This window comes from Palaemon carinicauda, chromosome 16, assembly GCF_036898095.1.
Source record: "Palaemon carinicauda isolate YSFRI2023 chromosome 16, ASM3689809v2, whole genome shotgun sequence".
NCBI classification, from domain to species: Eukaryota; Metazoa; Arthropoda; class Malacostraca; order Decapoda; family Palaemonidae; genus Palaemon; species Palaemon carinicauda.
In genome coordinates, this window is record NC_090740.1 from 128,478,832 (window position 1) to 128,503,943 (window position 25,112).

Sequence of the window (25,112 nt, forward strand, 5' to 3'; positions counted from 1 at the left end):
ATACTGCAATTTTTCTGAAAGAAAATGATTCAAGCTTAATAAAATCAATTAAACAACACACATTTTACCGTTATTTCATTTATATATTGAGAGAGAGAGAGAGTGTGCGTGTGGGTTTTTTTTCCAGGAGCTACAAGGATTTTGGATGTCTCAAAGACTGTTTAGTCCATCTGCGGAGACTCCATTTGCTCTAGGGTAGAGTGATTCGGTTGAAGCATTTAGATGGTTATGATCGTGGTTAACTTATTCTTAGATTCATTTACTGTGTTACTTTTTAATAAGAGAGAGAGATAATATTGGAATCTTTTCATGGTGATTACGTATTATGATATATTTTGTCATACATTTTATCTTATCAAATAGGTACTGTATGTATTTACAGCCTCTGTTAATAATTTTCACCTCTAATATCTTGATACTTTATGGGAATGATCTAAACTGACACTTAATGTCAAATTGGGTGCTTGTGGTTGTTATTGTTAAAGTTTTTGTTTGTTGGTTTGCATTTTCATTACTTTTTTACTGTTATCATTTTTTAGAATGTCATGCTAATTACAACAATTTACAGTATTTATTACAGTACTTGAAGTGTTTTTATACTGAGTGGTTTAGTGTAGTGCAACACATTAAAAGACATACCAATAACTGTACATTAAGTGTATGAGAGAGAAGTGGGGATATTAATATTGCCAGTATTTACAATACACTATTTTCACTGCTGTAGTGTATTATACATTTAAAGTACAATTCCAATTATTTTATTATCTACGGAACTCCTTACCCATTGGAGGGGCTGAAAAATAATTCAGTACTCATGTATATATGAATTGTAACTCTGTAGAAATGTGGAACATTAAAACTTCAAACTAGTTGTAAATTTTTTTCAAGTTATTGGCATGAGTTTTGTTTCATATTTTGTTTATGATTCATCATATTTATTTTATTTTATGGGTTATTTTTGTCTTCATTTTGCAACTTTTATTTATATATTTTATAATTTACTGGAACTTTACAATTAGGTTTTCCATACTGGATTGCTTTTTCTTTCTGGGCCTTTGGGCCTAAAACATTATGCTTTTCTAATTAAAATTCATGCTTAGATTTTAATGTAGATACATTAGTAATGTGTACGTTATACTGTAATAGGTTGGAAGTAAAAGCAAAATCCTTACTTTCCTAATTCTTTTCTTAGAATTATAGGGTGTGCAAAAAAGTACATACTGTAGTATTTTTCATGTTGTAGAATATTTATGAGGTTTTCACATTTTTCTTGTTTTATAATACTACTGCAATCAGGATTTTACGAATTAGTTTTAAATTTGTAACCTCCCTGGTAGTTACATATATAAAGCTTAATCCTGCGTTTCGTCGCGCGCACGGTAGAAATTCAAATTTCGCGGCAATCACCGCCAGGTGAGCAAGTGGTCATACGTGAGCTCCCTCTCTCTCAGTAGGTAACTGGAACCATTCCCAACATTCCTCAGAAATACCCTGCCGTTGATCGAGTCAACATGTCAGAAATTCGTTTCGTTGATTTTACTTTATCTACAATTTGGTGAAGTACCTTTTGTTTGATTATTGTTGATGGCTTTCGCTGCTTTTTTTGGGGGGATATTCCCTTTGACCTTTCACTCAGTTTAGATAGACTTTGTTGGTTTTTTGACCTGGACTTTTTTGTTTACAAAATGGTTGACTCTGTAATAAGAGGATGCAAGACTCGAATGCCTAAGTCCTCTGTTAATCCTCACTCAATATGTAAAAGTTGCAAAGGGCATGAATGTACTTTTATTGACAGATGCTTTGAATGTCAGTCTTTATCTGATAGAGAGTGGAAGGAGTTTGATCACTATGTTAAGCGATTAAAGAATGATAGGCTTAGGAGAGCTAGGTCGACTAGTGTTCTTTCCAATAGATCCTCTGATAGTCATGTTCCTTCTAATGTACTTGATATTAATATTCCTATCCCTGATGCTAAGGCAGTAGTACCAGACCCCGCTATGGTTTTGGAGGTAAGTGAGCCTTCTTTGAAGGATGTGATGCCTGCAGTTTCAGCCTTAGGTGAACAAGTTCAATCCCTGACTTCGGAAAAAGAAGTGATGTGGGGGACAGTGCATGGCTTGCAACACAAGTTTGTGAATAGTGATAGGGAAGTGGAGGGTGCGTCCGTTCGTGTCCGTCATACTCCTAGCCCGGGACCTCTTCCATGCTCCCCAACCCCTGGGAGAAGGAAAGTCGAAAGGCGAAGGGAGATGTCAGACCTTGATCAGCGAACGGATGTCCCCTCGAGCGATCCTGTTGACGCATCCTAGGACGCTCCCCCTCACCGCAGGAAAGGCGAGATGAAGAAGTGTGCGTCCTCGTCGGATGACGTAAAATCTAGACGTGGTTGGCGTCAATCTCTTCTGTCAAGGCCTCTCAAGAGACGTAGGTCTCCTGCTAAGTTACAGCAACCATCCTGCAGTAACTAGAGCTCGCCGGAAGTTTTTCTTTTGGAGGAAGACGACGTGCCAGCACCTAAGTCGCGTAAGGCACTTAGTTCGTCGGAGGAAGAGGGTGCTCGCTTTACTTCTGTGCACGCTTCTCCCCCTCCCCCAGATTGGGAGATGTCGCAAGGGCTTTCTCCTCCTCTTGGCCAGACAACCACTATAGACGCTCCCTTGCAGCGATCAGAACGCAGTTCAGGACGCGCCGCAAGTGTCAGATCTTTCAGAGCTAAAGAGGTCTGTTACGTCCCCGTTTGATGCCTACAAGTCACAAACAGAGGAGACTCGTCAGAAAGAACCGAAGGATACCAACAGACCAAGGAAAGGAGCTAGATCTAACCAAGGCGCGATCGGCCAGCGAGTTACTTAAGCGCTCAGCGACGCTCACTCACAGCGATCGGGACGTGTTACGGGAAGCGACAAGGTTCTGAACGCTCCCTCGCGGCATGCTGGGCGCATGCAACATGCCGGAAGCATGCAGCAGGCTGGATGCATGCTTGATGCATGCAATCAGGACTTTTCCCCGCAGCATGATAGATACTCGGTTGTTTCTCCCTCGCGGCATGCTGGACGCATGCGAGCAGGACTTTCCCTCGCAACACGCCGGACACAGTGTTGACGCTTCCTCGCAGCATGTTGGAGGCATGCTGGAAGCACATAAGCATGACTCTCCCTCAAAGCATGCGGGAGTTTGGCAGGACGCACACAAGCGTGACGCTTCCTCGCAACTTGCTGGAATCATGTGCGACGTTCCTTCACAGCATGATGAAAATATACTGGACGACGAGAATCGACAGGATGAGGCGGTTTTGTCTCCTACTCATTCTACTCCAGAGATCGATATCCCCTTAGATGAAGTTTCAGAAGAGGAAACCCAGGAAACGCTGCATGCAACTGATCTTAAAAGATTGCTGGCGGTTCTAGCTAAATTGTACCCAGAGGACAGTACTCAGGCTTTGCCTCAAAGCCCGCCCTCGCAGTTTTTGAAGGGCAGACCCCAGAAACCATCCTCGTTCAAGAAAACGGTTCTTGCCAGATCAGTCAAGAGAGCTTTCTCTACTCTGAATAATTGAATTTCCAAGAGAAAGGATCTAGGGAAGACCTCCTTTTCCTTTCCCCCTACTAGACTGGCCTCCAGATCTAGTGTGTGGTATGAGACTGGGGAGGTTCTCGGTTTGGGAGTTCCTGCCTCCTCCCAGGGGGACTTCTCCAGACTTGTTGATGCCTCACGCAGGTCAGCCATGACCAAGTCTAAGGTAATGTGGACCACGTCAGAGATGGACCACTTGCTGAAGGGCATTTTTAGAACTATAGAGGTCTTCAGCCTAATGGACTGGACTCTCGGAGCCCTCGCAGAGGTCACAAATCCAAAGAACGAAGCACAGATACATCTGATTGTCTGTCTTGATAAGGCAGTGAGGGATGGTTCCGTCGAACTCTCCGCCCTTTTCACGGCAGGAGTTCTTAAGAAGAGGGCTATGCTGTGTTTCTTCCTGTCTTCAGGTTTGACCCCCGCACAGAAGTTAGAGCTGTTGTATGCTCCTTTGGGTAACCATCTCTTCCCTTCTGATTTAGTGAAGGACTTGTTGGCAGCTCTTGCGCAACAAGCGACGCAAGACCTTATCACCAGGACTGCCAAGAAAGTCCTCCCGTCTAGCTTTTTAGCCAGGAAGCAAAAGGAAGCTCCTCCCACTCGCCAGCCCTTTCAAGGGGAACTCAGAGAATTGCTGCTGGAGGACAACCTCACAAATTCTCAAACCAACAACCTAAATCAAAGAAGTGAACCTTGCAACCTCCAGACACAAGTGGGAGCCAGGTTATCCCACTATTGGCAAGAGTGGAGCCAAAGGGGGGCGGACGACTGGACAATCGATGTCTTGAAGGAGGGGTACAAGATCTGCTACCTGAGAAGGGCTCCTATTTCGTCAGAATTCTTAGAGTTAACAGCAACTTACTCAGGGAACAAGGCAGCAGCTCTTTGAGTTCAAGTCAACCTAATGCTGTCGAAAGCAGCCATAGAAGTAGTAGAGGACACCTCTTCGGAGGGTTTTTATAACAAACTTTTTCTAGTTCCGAAGAACTCTGGGGGAATGGAGACCTGTTCTGGACGTAAGTCCTCTGAACAAGTTCGTAAGCAAAGTCAAATTTGCCATGGAGACTTCTGCATCAGTCCTAGCAGGCACCAGACAGGGAGACTGGATGGTGTCATTAGATCTGCAGAACGCGTATTTCCACATCCCAATACACCCGAACTACAGATAATTTCTCAGATTCGTGTTCCAAGAGACTACTTATCAGTTCAAAGCACTCTGTTTTGGACTGAGCATGGCTCCCTACGTTTTCACCCGAGTGGTTGCCAACGTGGCTCGCTGGCTACATCTGAAGGGAGTACGGATATCAGTGTACCTGGACGATTGGCTACTCAGAGCCAGGTCGCAAGAAAAGTGTCTGGAGGGTCTTCAAATTAGTGTCCTTGATGTAACAGCTAGGTCTGGTGGTAAACTTGGCCAAATCTCAAGTGACACTCTCGCAAAACATCATCTACCTGGGGATGAGGATTCAGTCAGTGGTTTTTCGGGTTTCTCCAGCCCCGAAACGCATTCTAGATTGCCCAGAAAAGGTGCGACACTTACAAGACATACGGTCCTGCTCGGTAAGAGAATGGATGAATCTGCTGGGTACCCTCTCGTCGATTGAGCAGTTTGTATCCCTGGGAAGACTTCATTTACTTCCTCTTCAATTCCATCCTTCAAAATATTGGACGAGAGGTCAAGGTCTAGAAAAGTGGATTCCGATTCCTCTGGGGATCAGGAATCACTTGAGTTGGTGGGACAATGCCAACAAACTCCTGGAAGGCCTCTAACTTCATCAGAGGAACCCTGACCTAGTGTTGTATTCAGATGCCTCAGACATGGGGTGGGGTGCAACACTGGGGAAGGCCGAGATATTGGGTCTGTGGGAAGAGTCTCAGAGGGAATGCCACATAAACATCAAGGAGCTAGTGGCCATTCACCTAGCACTAATACACTTTCAGGAGGAAGTCCAGGGAAAATTAGTTCAGGTCAATGCAGACAACACCACAGAGTTGGCCTACATCAAGAAGCAGGGAGGCACTCGTACAGACTCACTTTACGAGGCTGTGAGAGATCTCCTACTGTGGGCGAAAGCGAGGGACATAACCCTGATAACTCGCTTCATAGAAGGGAAAAAGAACGTCAGGGCGGATCTTCTCAGCTGAGGAAGACAAGTTCTCTCTACAGAGTGGACCCTACATCACGAGGTGTGCACCAGCCTTTGAATGCCGTGGGGACAACCCTCTATAGACCTCTTCACTACACAGATGACAAAGAGGTTACCAGTTTATTGCTCACCAGTCCCAGACCAGGAAGCAGCTGCGGTGGACGCTTTTCTCATGGACTGGGAAGGACTAAACGTGTACGCTTTTCCACCATTCAAAATCCTGGACAGAGTCCTGAAAAAGTTCAGGGAGTCTCACTACGCCCGCATGACTCTGATAGTTCTGTTTTGGCCCACGAGACCTTGGGTTGCAGAAGTAATGGAGTGGCTAGTAGATATCCCCAGAACGTTACCAAGTCAGAGCGATCTACTGAAACAGTCACACATAGAGAGGTACCATCAGAATCTCCCCGCTCTCAATCTGACTGCCTTTCGACTATCGAAAAGTTGGCAAGAGCGAAGGGGTTTTTCAAGGGAAGCTGCACGAGCTATTGTGAGAGCTAGGAGGACGTCCACTATTAGGGTTTACCAATCTAAGTGGGACGTGTTTTGAGAATGGTGCAGGACTAGCAATTTTTCCTCTACCAGTACCTCTATAGCCCAAATAGCAGACTTTCTGTTGCATTTGCGAGTGAAAGATAAGTTGGCTGTACCTACCATCAAGGGTTACCGCAGCATGCTAGCCTCCGTTTTTCGTCAGACACATTGACGTGTTAGGTAACAAGGATCTCTCGGATCTCATTAGATCTTTTGAGACCACTAAGAGAAAGGACAACCCAACCCCCTCTTGGAACTTGGATGTAGTCCTGGCCTTTTTAACCTCAAGCAGGTTTGAACCTCTTGACAAGACTTCTTGGAAGGATCTTACCAAAATAATCTATTCCTAGTTGCGATGGCTACAGCCAAAAGAGTAAGAGAGTTATAAGCCATCAGCAAGAAGGTGGGCTTTAATGGCGACAATGTGGATTGCTCCCTTCAGCTAGGCTTTCTCGCCAAGAACAAGAATCCTTCTCGACCTTGGCCCAAATCCTTTACCAATCCAGGGCTATCTCACTTAGTTTGACGGGAGAAGGAGAGAGGCCTTTGTCCAGTGAGAGCTCTGAAATTTTATCTTCAAGCATCCAAAAACCTGAGAGGACAAGCAGACAACCTCTGGTGCTCAGTTAAAAAGCCCTCTTTGCCTCTATCAAAGAATGCCCTGTCATTTTTTATTAAGGATTTGATAAGGGAAGCTCACCAGAATTGTGAGGAAAGAAGTTTTCCAATCCTTAAGGTAAATCACATGAGGTTAGAGCTGTAGCGACTTCTATGGCTTATAAGCACAATAAGTCAATGAAGTCAATTTTGGAGGCTACTTTTTGGCAAAGTAAATCAATCTTCGCAGACTGTTATCTTAAAGATGTCCAGACCCAATATGAAGATTGTTGCTCCCTGGGTCCGTATGTTACCTCCGGCGTCGTAGTTGGAGAAGGGACTACTTCCTCTTCCCTATAACCTTTTTTATTATATACCCTTGCCTTTTTTCTTGTACTTGGTATCACAGGTTGTCTGTGAAGGTTGTTGCAGCCTTCCACAGTCTGGGACGCAAGTCAAGTTAGTTTTTATGGTGTATGTTTTTTGTTTTTGAGTAGCTGGTCAGAATCATTGTTCATGGCTATGACAGGATAGCAAGGGTAGTGGTCTAGCCACGCTAAGGTCGAGGACCCTCCTCTGGGTGGATAGCTGAGTCTCTTAAGGAATGCAGGCAAATGAGACAGGATAACTATGAAGCCAGCTTCCTTATCAGGTAAGAACCAGATTATTGGTATTACTAATTTGTAGCTATTAATAATCATACGAATTCCCGACGGGATGAGGTTTTCTAACCTGCCACCAATGGTGTCAATCAGCTATATGTATGTAACTACCAGGGAAGTTACATATTTAAAAATGGTATTTTTATTTTAAAATAAATTTTTAAATATACTTACCTTGTAGTTACATATATAAAAGGGCCCTCCCTCCTCCCCTCTGAAAACAGAGGCATGAAATTTATGAGGAATGTTGGGAATGGTTCCAGTTACCTACTGAGAGAGAGCACTCACGTATGACCACCTGCTCACCTGACGGTGATTGCCGCGAAATTTGAATTTCTGCCGTGCGCGCGACGAAACGCGGGATTAAGCTTTATATATGTAACTACCAGGTAAGTATATCTAAAAATTTATTTTAAAATAAAAATACCATTTTTTGTGGTACAGTTTTCTTGCACAGCTTTTTCATCTTTTGTAGGTGTATAGCCTCTGTAAGCCTGAAGAAACTGGACGTCGTTGGATTTCATGGCATGCCCATCGAGATGAAAATTCTTTTTTGGTCGGTGGGAGTGATGGATATGTAGTTCATGTTAGTATTGCTGTGTCTTCCGTAACTGGAATACAAACCTACGCTATTTATTGGTGTATTACATCTGGCAAAGCTGAAAGGACGAGCCATTAAAATTGAGCGAGGGTTAACTACACATCCCACTAGTTAGTGGGGTAGCTAGCTGCCCTGCCACTCACACACCTGTGACTATGCTTCACTTTGCTTTTGGCTCAAATGGAAAACGGATGTTACCGCTCTTCCTCCTCGCATTTTTGGACTGCCATCCATCTTTTTGTCTTTTTCTTTACAGTGTGTATGCATTGGCGCCTTTCTGCGGCCATGCGTACCCGTCCTGGTCCTGAGGGCTGCACTTACGATACCTTTATGTTCGCGGAGGACACTGATCTTCACAGCCTTAGTGCAGTCTGCAGGGGGCAACGTTGTAGTGAGTCTAACGAGTGTAACGAATGCCGGAAGTGTTCTGCTTCCCAGTGGGAAAGTTTCGGGCGCCGGCGTAAAAAGTCAAAACGGGATTCTTCTCCTTCAAAGGTGTCTGTACTTCAAAGCAGAAGAAACCCAGGGCTTCTTCCGCTTCTTGATCTTCCTCCAAAGCTCCTGTTCATACAGTCTTGTCTGGGGGACCGTTGAGCAGTAGTGCAAGCCATTTCACTTTTGGACTTTTGGACAACCACGGTCCTCGAGAGACTGCGTCGCTTCCCCTAGCAAAGTGGCCCCTGCCTCTCCCCCGGGGGTCCTTGTCACTGTCTCCTCTCTTACTAGTTTGGCTGTCCTTGGATTTGCCCGGTCCTCCCTCTAAGGAGGCTATGCTGCAGCTGTTGTACTGGGTGCTGGTTTGCAGCATTCATCGGCATTGGAGGTAGACCCTTTGGCTCTCATCGATGTCGTTCTGTCTGAGGATACTTCTTCTGCCCTGCCAGGTGACTCTTGCTTTATCTGCTTCTTCCGCCAAAACCAAAGACTGCGCTTCCCCTTATGCTGACCATCCTTGTGTGTGTGTGTGGGGGGGGGGGTGGCAGGCTAAGTCCCAGGCATGTTTCCTACGAGTGTTTCTCCCTCCCGAGGAAGCTCACTCATAGAGATCCCTCTTTGGAGTACTGCTGCTGCTGCTGTTGATCAGCTTGCTGATCCATCAGGCTCTATGGGTCATCATCATGGTCGTAGACCCTGAAGTGCTCGTCCTCCTCTCCACCTTAGAGGTGTTCTTTCACCATCGATGAAGAGATGCTTCTTTGGTTCATCGGCCTCGTCATAGCAGCTCTCCTCTTCGGAGGAGCCGTCTTGTCCTGCTTCACTTCATTCCCGACCTTCAACTGCCTTCGGACCTTCACCCTCTCCAAGGACTCTGATGCTAGTCACCGAACTTCAGTTCGTGACTCCTCACTAGAGGCGATCCTTTTCTGAGAATGTTCGCCCTTTCAACGGGCACATCCCGTCGCCTTATCTTTGTTCGACTGCTCGCCGATTGCTTACTCACTGACCTGCTCGTTTCTCTCCTGATTAGTCTCCTGGTTCCTGTACAGCTGCTCGTCAACCTACCACTCGTCAATCGCCTGCTCATCTTGATTCTCATGACCATCGTTCTCCTTCCGACCGCTGATCACTAACATGCCGTGCTCCCACGCACTGTTCTCACTGTTCACCTAAGCAACTCATCGCGTCAGAACGGCGTTCTCCTGCCCGTGTTTCAGTAACGCATCGTCCATCTTCTCGTAGGGCGCCAACGGATATCCCAGCACCGACTGCTCGTCAGCGTTTGCCCAAGCGTCGACGATCACCACATCAACGATCACCTACGTGTCAGCAACCGCTTCTTTACCAACACTCTCCAACGCGTCAGCCGTTTCCCCCACGTTAGCTGCAGGGAAACCATAACTCCCTTGTGTACCTAGTATTGGGTCAATACTGTTACTTCCCCATACCCTAGCGAGGTGGTATGGGGAAAGTCTTGGTCAACTCAGTTATTTCCTATGGACTCAGAATAACTTGTATCCCGATAGTCACATTGCTAGTAACTCGACACACAGCTTGCGTAGCCTGCAGACCTTGCGTAGCAAGGTTTACAGTGAGGTGTTAGGGTCTCCTTTTTTTTGCACTAACGTACATAAGAAAAGGAAAACCTGGTAAAGCCCAAAAGCCAGATTGGCTGCGACTTTCACTCTCCTAATGGGTGAGTCACCTCTATAAATAGCATGGGTTTGTATTCCAGTTACGGAACAAATGACAAATTTGGAAAAAATTTGTATTTTTCCTAACAATACAAACCTTTAGCTATTTATACAAACTTACCTGCCAACCCTATCCTCCTTGAAGTCCTAACTCTAAGCAAAGTGAAACAGTCATAGGTGTATGAGTGAGAGGGGTAGCTTGCTTCCCCCCCCACTAACTAGCGAGATGGGTAGTTAACCCTCACAAAATTTTAATGGCTCCTCCTTTCAGCTTTGCCAAAAGTAATGCCCCTATTAATATTTAACATCGTTTGGAAAAATACAAATTACTTCCAAATTTGTCATATTTGTCATACAAATTCACATCGTAAAATAATTTCATCATCTCAGAATGACAAAAATATCCGATATTCTTATTCCTGTCACATTTTATTTCCTTTGCTAATAGAAATTATATTTATTGATAGTGTGATTTGCGGGACTTACCTGGGACGTCAAAGAGCTATGATGTCCATGATAAGTCTGTAAAAGTTGTAACAGTCCATCCAACACAGAATCATTACTTTGCCACAGCTTCACAAGGGTAAGTTTAGGCACAAGGTTCTAAAATCCATAAGTAATAATTGAAATTTTTAAAAATAACAATATACTCATATGCAGCTCTAGAGTTTAATATTGATGGTTCAATTTTGATTTGTATCACAAGCTATCACCTCAGAATTTTTTAAGACTAATTTATTTATCATTCAAAAACATAGGTGTTCTTACAATAGACAAATCTGTTATATCCATTGTATGCCAGATAGGCATAGAAGACCTCAGTGGTTAATTTATTTTGGCATAAAGGTTAAAATATGCTATGATACCAATTCTACCAGTAAAGGAACTCCCATTTATCATTTACTCCATATCTTCATTTTCTTTTGATCTTGTATTGCTGATGGTCTTCTTTATTTTGTCTTACTTTACTACCACTGAAGTTGAGTTTTTACTTTTTATACATTTTTATAGCATTGTGATTGTTTCTCAATCAGTAAACAATTCAGTAAGCATTGTGTATTTAATTTAGTGCTCTATTTAAAATTTGTTATTTTTATATATTTTTTATTGATAAGTATCGTATCTTCTTTAGGTAAACAAATCCTGCTTTGCATAACCAGGTACAGTACTTCAGTTCCAAAGATTCAACTCTTCTTCCTGTACAGTAGTTGTAACAGATATATTTGAAAATGTTTTAATGTTTTTTTCATTTAATTTTTTTTTATACAGAAGTGTAAGATTATGGGATCTGAGAAAACACAAGAAAAACCATCCCATTTCTGAAGTGGTACATGCAAAGGTAGTATCAGGACTGGAGTTCTCACCTGTGACAGGTTAGTAAACTATGGCTTACCTTAACAAATTTGAATTTTGTTATTTTGGGGCGGAACAGTTAGTTTTAGGAATTCTTTAGTCTTAATTTTTTTTTGTGTGTATTTGCAAATTTATAATTATACCGATACAGTGCTTAATGACTTAGTTTTAACCGATCTCTCTTTAAGTTACAGTATAAGCAGCACTCCATTTTTTTTTTTTTTTTTTTTTCTTTGTGTCAATGAAACTTATCTGTGAGTCATAATATTAATATCTATAAAGTCCAAGCTCCTCGACCTTAAACTAAAAATTAAAACTTTTCTCTCTATCAACCCCTGTGGTCTTTCCTTCCAGGGACTATCTAGAATAGTATCATGAGTTAGACTGGTACTGAAACTGCCCTTGGTGGTACAGTAGAACCAGCTTATGTAGTACTTTTCATGCTTATTAATGGCCTATTGGTATCATCCCTGCTTGGTGATTGCCAGACTGGGGTTAGAGTCCCACACAAACTTGTTACTTCCTTTAGTGTCTGTATTCTCACCATCTTTGTGAGCTAAGGGTTGGGGTTTGGGGGAGGAGCCTATAGGTCTACTTACTGATTCATCAGAAGCCATTACCTGGCCCTCCCTTGGGTGGAGAGGGGCCTTGGATGCTGTTTATACGTATAAATTGTCAATTTCTGGGGAATTTTCCTGCTTACTAAGGCAATGTGTCCGTCCCTTGCCTCTGCCATTCATGAGTGGCCTTTAAACCTTTATTGATGTCGTTTGTTAGTTTAGTCAGTTTTCATCTTTTGCGTGGAGGTATTTTGGTATGTTTTTCTTACTAATGTTTTATACAGGACTTGGTTCAGACTTTACAAAGTATGTCCCATGTTTTCAAATCTATGTTTTTGTATTAGATGCTACGTAAATGAATTGTTAATGAAAAATGTAGACCCTCATAACAATGTGAAATTTAGGCAGGGTCCAGCAGTTTGATGTATACAGATCTTCTGAATGCTGTACTTGTTCAGATATTAAAAAAATGTCAGGGTACCTTAAATCTATTCTATAGTAAGAACTTACCATTTGCTGGGGTTAGACAATAGAAGCACCAACATTTGCTTAATAACCACAAATAATTGCTGAACACTTGATGACACTCCCAGACCCTCTTTTCTGATATAACCAGAAAAGTTTTGTATCAGCCAGTCTTGAGAGAAAAGACAAAAATAATACTGTATTGTTTTTAGTTATATAACATCAAATACAGGAAACCATATACAATTGTATAACATGAAAAAGAAAAATATAAAGCCATTATTACTTAAGGGCTTGGAAATTCATCTGTATACCAGCATTAGTCTCAACTTACTCTCTGTCTTGTATAACTGAGTACTGTACTCTGCACTAATACCCAGCCCTATATCGTTAATTGATTCCAAGTGACATGTCGATTCTTTATATAGATAGGATATGCCTTACAAATGGATTTTCATAATCCCTAAAGTGTATACATACTGAATATGAAAAAGTACTTCCAACCTGCTATCATTTTATAAAAATTAGATACGTGTATCAATAAGCTTCCATGTGAAATATACTACTGTACAAGTACAGCACTTCATCCATATTGTACAATGTAGATACCAGTGTAATGTTGGGTAAAATGGCTTAACAGGTATTATATATTTGCATTTAATACATAAGGATGAGCAACACAAATAAGGAATTGACATATGTCGAACCGACAGACAGGGATATTGCTGTGCAATATTGTATTTGGTAACGCATAATTTGATTCTGTCTTGTCCTTTCAGTAGTACATTCACATTTCACAAACTTACATAAGCATGAGTTTGCCCTCACTTAAAGACATACTATCATGGAATTGCATAAGACCAAATACAGCACAGCATCCTCGGTTATATAACGGGAAGAGTAAGCCTAAGATGGATAAAATCATAAAGTAAAATAATGGTTCCTTGTCTTTTCTGTCAAGGCCCGTTTTTTATGTGGTATAATATGATACCGAATAAATACCCATAAGCATTGCTTTATGGAATTCCAGGGACTTCTTATAAATTTGATTATTCATAGGAATATCAAAATCATGAATAATGTCATGATAATTCTACACTTACTAGTAAATCTCTAATGTAATATCGGAAGCTTTCCAAGTATTTTACATACGTACATATACCAAAGGCACTTCCCCCAATTTTGGGGGGTAGCCGACATCAACAATGAAACAAAACAAAAAGGGGACCTCTACTCTCTACGTTCCTCCAGCCTAACCAGGGACTCAGGCGAGTTCAGCTGGTACTGCTAGGGTGCCACAGCCCAACCTCCCACATTATCCACCACAGATGAAGCTTCATAATGCTGAATTCCCTACTGCTGCTACCTCCACGGTCATCTCAGGCACTGGAGGAAGCGGCAGGGCCTACCGGAACTGCGTCACAATCGCTCGCCATTCATTCCTATTTCTGGCACGCTCTCTTGCCTCTCTCACATCTATCCTCCTATCACCCAGAGCTTTCTTCACACCATCCATCCACCCAAACCTTGGCCTTCCTCTTGTACTTCTCCCATCAACTCTTGCATTCATCACCTTCTTTAGCAGACAGCCATTTTCCATTCTCTCAACATGGCCAAACCACCTCAACACATTCATATCCACTCTAGCCGCTAACTCATTTCTTACACCCGTTCTCACCGTCACCACTTCGTTCCTAACCCTATCTACTCGAGATACACCAGCCATACTCCTTAAACACTTCATCTCAAACACATTCAATTTCTGTCTCTCCATCACTTTCATTCCCCACAACTCTGATCCATACATCACAGTTGGTACAATCACTTTCTCATATAGAACTCTCTTTACATTCATGCCCAACCCTCTATTTTTTACTACAGTACTCCCTTAACTGCCCCCAACACTTTGCAACCTTCATTCACTCTCTGACGTACATCTGCTTCCACTCCACCATTTGCTGCAACAACAGACCCCAAGTACTTAAACTGATCTACCTCCTCAAGTAACTCTCCATTCAACATGACATTCAACCTTGCACCACCTTCCCTTCTCGTACATCTCATAACCTTACTCTTACCCACATTAACTCTCAACTTCCTTCTCTCTCACACCCTTCCAAATTCTGTCACTAGTCGGTCAAGCTTCTCTTCTGTGTCTGCTACCAGTACAGTATCATCCGCAAACAAAAACTGATTTACCTCCCATTCATGATCATTCTCGCCTACCAGTTTTAATCCTCGTCCAAGCACTCGAGCATTCACCTCTCTCACCACTCCATCAACATACAAGTTAAACAACCACGGCGACATCACACATCCCTGTCTCAGCCCCACTCTCACCGGAAACCAATCGCTCACTTCATTTCCTATTCTAACACATGCTTTACTACCTTTGTAGAAACTTTTCACTGCTTGCAACAACCTTCCACCAACTCCATATAACCTCATCACATTCCACATTGCTTCCCTATCAACTCTATCATATGCTTTCTCCAGATCCATAAACGCAACATACACCTCCTTACCTTTTGCTAAATATTTCTCGCATATCTGCCTAACTGTAAGAATCTGATTCATACAACCCCTTCCTCTTGTAAAACCACCCTGTACTTCCAAGATTGCATTCTCTGTTTTATCCTTAATCCTATTAATCATTACTCTACCATACACTTTTCCAACTACACTCAACAAACTAATACCTCTTGAATTACAACACTCATGCACATCTCCCTTACCCTTATATAGTGGTACAATACATGCACAAACCCAATCTACTGGTACCATTGACAACACAAAACACATATTAAACAATCTCACCAACCATTCAAGTACAGTCACACCCCCTTCCTTCAACATCTCAGCTTTCACACCATCCATACCAGATGCTTTTCCTACTCTCGTTTCATCTAGTGCTCTCCTCACTTCCTCTATTGTAATCTCTCTCTCATTCTCATCTCCCATCACTGGCACCTCAACACCTGGAACAGCAATTATATCTGCCTCCCTATTATCCTCAACATTCAGCAAACTTTCAAAATATTCTGTTCACCTTTTCCTTGCCTCCTCTCCTTTTAACAACCTTCCATTTCCATCTTTCACTGTCTCTTCAATTCTTGCGCCAGCCTTCCTTACTCTCTTCACTTCTTTCCAAAACTTCTTATTCTCTTCATATGACTGACCCAGTCCCTGACCCCACCTCAGGTCAGCTGCCCTCTTTGCCTCACGTACCTTGCGTGACCCAGTCCCTGACCCCACCTCAGGTCAGCTGCCCTCTTTGCCTCACGTACCTTGCGCTTTTCTTCCACATTTTTCTCTCTATATTTTTCATACTTCTCTATACTATTACTCTGCAGCCATTCTTCAAAAGCCCTCTTTTTCTCTTCCACTTTTACCTTCACTCCTTCATTCCACCATTCACTGCCCTTCCTCATGCTGCCTCCAACAACCTTCTTGCCACATACATCACTTGCAATCCCAACAAAATTTTCTTTTTCTGACTTCCACTCCTCCTCTAAATTACCAGTTTCTCTTACTCTCACCTCATCATATGCCATTTTCAACCTTTCCTGATATTTACTTTTTACCCCCGGTTTTATTAGCTCTTCAACCCTCACAAGCTCCCTTTTACATCCACCTACTCTATTCCCCCACTCTTTTGCTACAACTAATTTTCCTTCCACCAAAAAATGATCAGACATAACGTTAGCCATACCCCTAAACACGTGCACGTCTTTCAATCTTCCAAACATTCTTTTAGTTATCAACACATAATCCATTAATGCCCTTTCTACTACTCTTCCATTTGCCACTCTTACCCATGTATACTTATTTTTATCTTTCTTTTTAAAAAAGCTAGCACTTATTACCATCTCTTGTTCAACACACATATCTACCAGTCTCTCACCACTCTCATTTTCACCTGGTACGCCATACTTCCCAATGACACCTTCTACCACTCCAGCGCCCACTCTAGCATTTAAGTCACCCATGACAACTAAATAATTCCTTCTACCCAGTCCTTCTACACACCTAGTTAATTCATTCCAGAACTCATTTCCCTCTTCTTCACTTTTCTCACTACCTGGTCCATACGCACTGACAAACGCCCAACATTCCCTACCCAACCTAACCCTTACCCACATTAACCTAGATGATATCTCCTTCCATTCCACTACTTTACCTGTCATCCATTCACTCAGCAATAAAGCCACACCCTCTCTCGGTCTTCCCCTTTCAATCCCAGACACTCTACCAGACATTTCACCAAACATCACTTCACCCTTTCCTTTCATCTTTGTCTCACACAAGGCCAATACATCCATCCTTCTACTTCTAAACATACTTCCAATCTCACATCTTTTACTCTCTATCGTACTACATCCACGCACATTCAAACACCACAAAACTAGAGTGCGGGGAGCAGTCTTCTCCCCCCAGCTCCATCTCTTTGATTTTGTCCACAGAGACAAATTAGCACTGGTTTTTTATAAGAATACCACGAAGACATATTAGCACTGGTCTTTCACTTACAAGAATACCACAAAGACAAATTAACACTGGTCTCTCGCTTATAAGAATGCCATTAAGACAAATGAGCACTTGTCTCCCCCTTATAATAACCCCACAAGGACAATTTAGCAGTGGTGTCTCGCTTATAAGAATACCACAAAGATGAATTAGCACTAGTCTTACTTGAAAGAATATTATTATTATTATTATCATTATTACTCGAAACAAGGTAAAATGAAAAATTTAAAAAACTTCTTCAGAATAGATTGATCACCAAAAATCTTAAGAGACTTTCTCAATAAGCCAATTTTTTGTGCAATTGATGAAGAAACAGACCTAATGTGTTTCTCAAAAGAAGAATTATCACTGGTCTCTTACTTAAAGGAATACCAAAAAGAAGAATTAGCACTGGGCTCTTACATAAAATAATACCAAAAAAAAGAATTAGCACTGGTCTCTTACTTAAAAGAGTACAAAAACAAAGAATTAGCACTGGTCTCTTATATAAAAGAATACCAAAAAGAAGAATTAGCACTGGTCTCTTACTTAAAAAATACCAAAAAGAAGAATTGGCACTGGTCTCTTAAAAGTATACCAAAAAGAAGAATTAGCAATGGTATTTTACTTGAAAGAATACCACAAAGACAAATTAGACTTGTCTCACAAACACAGTAAATGTGCCAAGAAAGCCACCCTCAACATCAGATTAGCTGACCATGCAAAAGAAGACAAAATTGGTGGAAACAAGTATATGAAAGATAAATATATCCTAGAATAGAATCAATACAATCTCTACACTGAATATGACTAAATTAGTTTTTAGCAATGAAATTTATTCAAGCATGAATGATTTTTTTTCAGACTTTGGTCCTAAGCAAATAATCCATATCCAATAATAGGGAAGTTTAGAATAAAACTTTTCTACCTTCTTAAATAATGTTGAGTAAAAATGAGAGTTTTTAGTTGTTCCAAATAATTTATCTTAATAATTTTGCTGCTTCATATCAAGCATTATTTTGAATGCCATTTCCTTGCCACCATATATTACACTGTATCTCATCACGATGTATTGCAACTGAGTTTTGGCTATACAGGTGGTACTCCCTATTCTCAGGGTTTAGGTAACTGACATAGGATCAAAGCTTGAGAATTCATGAATGCTTGCTGCCCTAAGGTGGGTTAACTCATAATCTACCAACTCGCTGACCGTTGCCTACACATGGTCGACTAACACACTGGGTAACCCACTGTACTGTTTACACATGGTGTCTATCACAGTATGGGTATTGTAGCTCAATAAAAACACACTCCAGTAATTTTATATTCATTAATAAAGTGTAGTATTATATGTATGTACATACAGAACCTGGTAAGACAACTCATCGTCACAGTTGTACTGTACTGTATAGTAATACCAATACTGAATATCAACAACAAAACACTTGTTCATGTCTAGCAACACTTGCTGATACTGTAGTGTATATTACTGCAATATAAGTACAGCACAGCTTAATTAGCCAAGATATAGTATACAGTATCTACAGTATTATTAATGTTATTACTAGCTAAGCTACAACCCTAGTTGGAAAAGCTGGATGCTATAAGCCCATAGGCTCCAGCAGGGTAAAATAGCTCAGTGAGTTGAGGAAAAAAGTAAACTACAAGAGAAGTAATGAACAATTGAAATAAAATATTTTAAGAACAGTAACAACATTCAAACACATTTATATATAACTATAAAAGCATACTTATGTCAGCCTTTTCAACATGAAAACATTTGGTGCGAGTTTGAACTTTTGAAATTCTATCCATTCAACCACCTGATTAGTAAGATCATTCCACAATTTGGTCACAGCTGGAATAAAATTTCTAGAATACTGGCTGATTAATCAACTTTCAAACATGCAGCCTATAATTACTGTATAGTATGGTCTATTGTATTTTGTATACAGTACTGTACAGTAGTTAATTTAACAATAGCACTAATACACAATGAATACACTAACAATTAAAATTGAAAGAAAAAGTAAGTGTACAACAGCACTAACCATTGATGTACGAAGTTCTACGCAATAATTCTAAAGCATGAGGCAACTCTTGAGGTGTTAACTGGTTGGTTCGTGGAGTAGAGTAATGTATGTATCACACTTTATACTAAAATCACATTAAAGACACTGCATACATTATATACAAATTTTTTACATCACAATGTGATGCTGCACAAAGACTGAAGTGGGAGATGCACATGCTATGAGAGGCGATGTGAAAGTGAGGCCGAGTCAGCTGTGTGGAGAGGAAAACCATCCAAAGCAGGCCAGCTGCAAAGGAACACAGTTGGCTTTAAATCATCGAGCTGCAAGAGTACTTATCACGAAACTGCCAATGGATGAATTTATTTTAAAAGGTTATACGTTTCTCTGTATCCAGAATGACCGAATCCGTGAAGATAGAACCCATGAATATTGAGGGCTGACTTTATAAGTTTCATCTTATTCTATATGCATTCCAATTCCTTTATTTTTATCAAAGATGCATCAGTAAGAGATAATATCTGTTTCACATATTTATTTCTCTAACAATTGGAATTTGGCTACTTAGGCTTGAGTTTTTCATGATGTATGATGAAGCTGTTGATGTGGTCATCATGATGTTTTATGTTAAAAAAAACAGTATCCTGAGACAAAGATTAGTGTTTTCTTCCATATTCTTTGATTTTTGGAAGCACTTGTTTTATTGTATGCATTGCTTTGCAGTTTACTATACTTAATTTTAATCATCAATTATTTTTATAAACAAAATACGAGTAATTCTACAAAAATCAAATCTTCAATGCAAAATATCATATTATCTTTGTGATGGGAAGGTAGGGGAGGGGGCTATTTCTGATGGTGTCACAATGCTGGAATCTTCACTAGATTTTAGGGCTGCATTTAAAAAATTAGAAATATTGTAGATCAAACAAAATTTCATAGAATTAATACACTTGTGACTTGAAATTGTTGTAACACAGTTCAAAAGAATATATTTTTTAGACCTTTTGTTATCTTTTTTTTTAATTGTACAGTGTTAGATGGAAAATTCTCACGTTTTCTTCATATTTTAAGGAATGATGTGGCAACTAGATTGACATCTAAATTGGACAATATATCTTTTAGATCTGTACTCAACTATACTGGATTAGATATGTGTTAAAATCAAAAGTGATAGGATGCAATAAAAAATTGCCTTTTCAGAATTTTACTTGCTACTGTCATATGATTTTATATTTCCAGGAACACGTTTGGTATCAACATCTAAGGATGACAGCTTACGAATAATTTCATGTGATTTAACAACTTTAAGTGGTAAGTAAACTTTGCATAATTGTAGTACTTTTAAAGAGTGACATGGATAACTACTCACACACACACACACACACACTCTCTCTCTCTCTCTCTCTCTCTCTCTCTCTCTCTCTCTCTCTCTCTCTCTCTCTCTCTCTCTCTCTCTCTCTCTCTCTCTCTCTCTCTCTCTCTCTCTCTCTCTCTCTCTCTCTCTCTCTCTCTCTCTCATTGAACAGAAAGATAGAATTCTCTTTCTTTTAATAAAGTTTAGGACCCTCTAGCTGAGGTGGTTGATACCGTTATTCAGTAGTGATTCAACTTAGATTTTTATTTCACCAGTAGCGTTTTATTTGTCCAATGTCAAACAAATTTAGATCTTCACACAATGTCATGATGATTTAATAGGTCCATATTACCCTTATCTTGAATCTGCTGGACAAATTTACTCAAACAGTCCTATTGTTATTTTCCTCCAAATCCACTCATGTCACACCTGACTGCTCTGAAGAAACTACTGCATCCTCAAAATCAAGAAGTTTTCAAAGCCATCTATTTACTGTATAGATTCTACTTTTACTTTTAAGACAAGGTCAACTGACAGGTTATATCCAAATCAGCTGTGTATTTATTTTATTTTGTATAAGTTTTAATAGGCGTCGTGCGAACACTTCTCTTGATAATATAGATATGGTTTCTTTTGTTAAAAGGAATTATTAGTACAGAGTTTGTAATTAGGGTTACTATGGAAGTAGTGCTTAATTCAGAATTGAAGCATATTTGAATAGAATTGTTGTCCAATAAATATTTTTTGACCTTTAGTTATAGAAAGGCATATGCCATGTGAATAACTAGCAAACGGTGAAAGGAGTAATATAAATAAAGGATTTTTTTGTCAGCAAAATTTGTAAGGTCGTAACTTTTTAACGATAAAGTTATCATTTTCAAAGGTTTATCTTACATAAACTTAAAAGTTTTTTGTTTTCTGGTAGCCTATACCTTTATTACAGATTGGTTGGAAAACAAAATTTTTACTTCTGAAATAAATCCTTAACCGTGAATTTTACAATCTTACCTTACATTACATACGGCGTATGGCAGCAGCACGTCCCTTGAACTTTTAAAGAATTTTGGGATGAAACACTGTTTGAACTAGTGATAGGAATGGCATGTATGGAGAAGAATTTACTAAAGTTCCTTACAGTTTTTTCAACCTAGAGATATATTTGCCTATTTTGATATTACATACAGTAGCTATAAGTTTCATTGAAGTAATCTTTTCCTCTTATCTTTTACAGTTGCAAAGAAAATTAGTCATGATAACCAAACAGGACGATGGCTGACAACTTTCAGGGCAAGATTCTTTCCTAACCGCGAAGATTTGATAATTGTAGGCTCCATGAAACAACCTCGGAGGGTAAGGTTAAGTTTAAATGATTGAAGTGTTGGTGGTCCCATGGTCAGTTTACACAGGTTTTCATGTGGAACAGCAAATAGATTAATGAATAAATGGGATATCCTTATAGAATAAGTTAATTTTGAAAATATTATTAAACCTTATGAAATGCACACCTTTAAATAATATTTAGTACTGTACCCCAAAAGACAAAAAAGTTAACGATGAAAAACTGTATAATGATATTTTGAGGTTTTCATCACATAGCTATGTAAATTCGAGTACTCACCCGCCATACATGAAGTTCCACTCATTTTCATTCTACCTTAGCCGAGTTGAAAGTCTTGTTCAAAGTAGGCTCATCTTTGCCCTTAAGTTTCCTGAATTCCCTATCTGTAGGTAAATTTCTCAGTTCATGTACAGTATGTTATTTATTATATATAAACCTTAAATTTCTATAGTCAACCCATAATCTTCACGGGGTTAGGTGAACTGTAAGCCCCATCACCAACTATAGTGTATCCCTAGTATGAAGTGGTTCAAGGTTTGGTAGATTCTGGAGTTTTATGTGAGTGCGGCACTGCCAGTCTGACAGCCAATTATCAGATTAACAGCTCCCTACCTACTTACCCACTCTCTCTTTCTTTCTTATTTGTTCCTACACTTGATACAAACCCTCATTCTTTACTATAGGAGATATTCTAGCGCGAGCTGGAAAATGCAGCAGAAAACCTTAACAAGGTCGTTAACAACCGGGCCGGTAGTTATCCACCTGTTAGTGGTGGGGGACTGCCGGTCGGTAGCTACTGAATACCTTCAATCGAATTCTAGCCGTCGCAGTGGTAACACCGCTGCTCCTGCTTTTGTTTGACTGGCACACTAGCCTTTATTTATTGTGTTTTTGATTAACTCTTTTTCTTTTTTCATTTAGATGTGATATCCTCTATTATGAGGAAGTGTCCCGGGGTTCCCCTGAAATCATGTGGCACATTTATGTCACCACCGGAGGTGGATCGTCATTCCCCATGCCCCTTGTGCAGAGGTCATAGGTACTCTGAAGGCTCCCCCTGCCAAGTATGTAGAGAATGGTCACCCTCTCAGTGGGAAAAGTTTGTGAAGAGGAAGAAGAAGAAATCCAAAAAGGATTCGTTACCTCCAGGTTTGCCATTGAAAGGTAAGGAGTCTCAGGCCTCTTCTTTGGCCTCTTGATCTCTCCCTTCAGACTCTTCCTTACCTCCATCCTCCGGGGGGAAGTCAAGGAAGAGCGGCAACATTGACTTAACCCCCATTCCCCTTGGTCAGGTGGATCACGTTGCCCCCTCCCACTGAGACAATTTTTTCCGCCACCGGGAATGACTTATTACCGCTTCCATTCCAGATCATGTACGAGCGGTATGGCATGCCCTTGGACTCCCTGGTTCTCCTTCGGAGGAAGTGTGGAACCAGTTCCTCGCGGGCACAGTTTTACCTCAGGTCCCTTCTGTTTTGGAACCCTCGGGAGTTTCGGACCTCGCCTGCCTCCCATCACCTCAGTCGGCGCTCGCAGAAGTTTCAGTAGATATAGTAACTTCAGCTCCAGCGGCGACTACTTCGTACCTCGCTTGCGCTTCTACAAAACTACAACGTCGCAAGCACAAACATCGCAGTACCTCCTCCTCCTCCTCCTCGTCCTCATCATCATCATCATCATCATCATCATCATCCTCGCCCTCCTTGGAGGCTAGGAAGGAGAGAGAGAAGAGGAAAAGGAGAGCTCGCTCTCCTTCGCCTAGACGTTCTCGTCGGAGAGACAGGCGACATAGGAGAAGACATCATCATTCTCGCTCTTCCTCGCCTTCTATCTCTTTACGAAATGTCTCGCTGAGAGAATATAATCGCTCTCATCACAAACATAAGAGCGCTTCCTTGCGTCATCGTTCTGCCTCACTATCGACTTCCTCTCGTGAGGGATCGTCTAGGCGCTTCAAGAAAAAGAGCGCTACGATACGTTCTTGCTCTTCGTCACAAGAGAGTTCTCCCAAGCGTAATAGGCGCTCCCGTTCGAGAAACTCTTCCCACGATTTTTCATCTAATCGTGCCCGGAGTGCAGACAAGGGAAAAGCACACTCTGAGCGCGATCCCTCTCCTTCACATATTAGTTTGAGGAGCTCATATTGCTCTAGGAAAGGGAGAAAGAGCACTTCTCCTCACCGTCGCTACGTATCATCAGAGAAAGAGTGCTCCTGTCCTTCATCCTCCCGATTGCGCAAGTCTCCAGGCATATCCGCGCGGGGTTAATCACTTCGCCCTCATGTTTCAGACAGGATAGCTCCGGTTCCCTTGCTCCCTAATGAGTTACGGGATACGAGCCTCAAGAGAACCTCGGAAGAAGACGCAGGGGTTCAACCCTTCTTCTCCTCAGTTGAGAGCAGAGGGAAAATGCCAGATTGCCGATCAATGCAACCTCTTCTACCTCGTTCTTCAGACCCTTCAAAAAGAGGAATCTCTACGAATCTTACTAAGACAGTACCGATAATTCGGTCACCTATGCCTAGACCATTGACTTCCAGGCAAGGTCAGGCGCTCGTGGCGCCATTATCCAGCGCTCAGCCTTCCCTTGGAACAATGGCAATGAAGTCTCCTACTTCGCCATCACCTCCAGACACTCTGACTTCTATTGCCCTTCCTCGTGAGGAATTAGCGCAACCGGAAGATTCCTCGGAAGAGCAACCATCAAAGGACTTAGTATCCTCCTATCTGAGGGCTTTAAGAACTATGTGTAATATCTCAGGCCTCAGCGATCTACATCTGTCGCCTCGACATACCGACGCTCTAGCTTTAGACAGACTATGTCGTCCTCCACCAAACCCTAAGACCAGAATCAAACTTCCCTGGTCTATTCACACTGCAGGCCGTCTAAGGAAGGTCTCGCAGGCAGTATTTGGGGGAAACGGGTTCCTTGAAGTCGCAAGGATCCCATAAACTTCTACAATTCCCGTTTTCGAGGCAAAAGCACTTTTACAAGGTCAGAGATGCCAACCCTTCTCCTTTGACCCTGGATCCCCTCACAGCAAGGGGATCCAGAGAGACTCTCTTCAAAGAGACTCTCTTCTCTCCCAGTCTCCTTCACTGCCACAGAAGCCTTGGCAATGGAAGCAGCTTCAATATCCCTTCTAGAGGCATTATCCTGGTTTGACACGTGGTCAGGCACAGTCAGTTACTTAGCGAGTCACGAAGACCTATCAAACCAAAACTCCATGCAGTCCCTACAGGAAGTCCTA

At 41.4% G+C, this 25,112-nt stretch overlaps 1 protein-coding gene across 1 annotated transcript in view; it reads left to right on the plus strand.

Moving 5' to 3' along the window:
• LOC137655869 (WD repeat-containing protein 76-like) overlaps positions 1 to 25,112 on the plus strand; it is a 476,385-nt gene that overhangs the window by 443,105 nt on the left and 8,168 nt on the right. Inside the window, exons 9-13 of the mRNA XM_068390065.1 lie at positions 7,992 to 8,102; positions 10,717 to 10,832; positions 11,519 to 11,622; positions 20,409 to 20,480; positions 21,755 to 21,873. Of these exons, the coding sequence (XP_068246166.1) occupies positions 7,992 to 8,102; positions 10,717 to 10,832; positions 11,519 to 11,622; positions 20,409 to 20,480; positions 21,755 to 21,873 (522 nt within the window). The remainder of the gene's footprint in view (positions 1 to 7,991; positions 8,103 to 10,716; positions 10,833 to 11,518; positions 11,623 to 20,408; positions 20,481 to 21,754; positions 21,874 to 25,112) is intronic.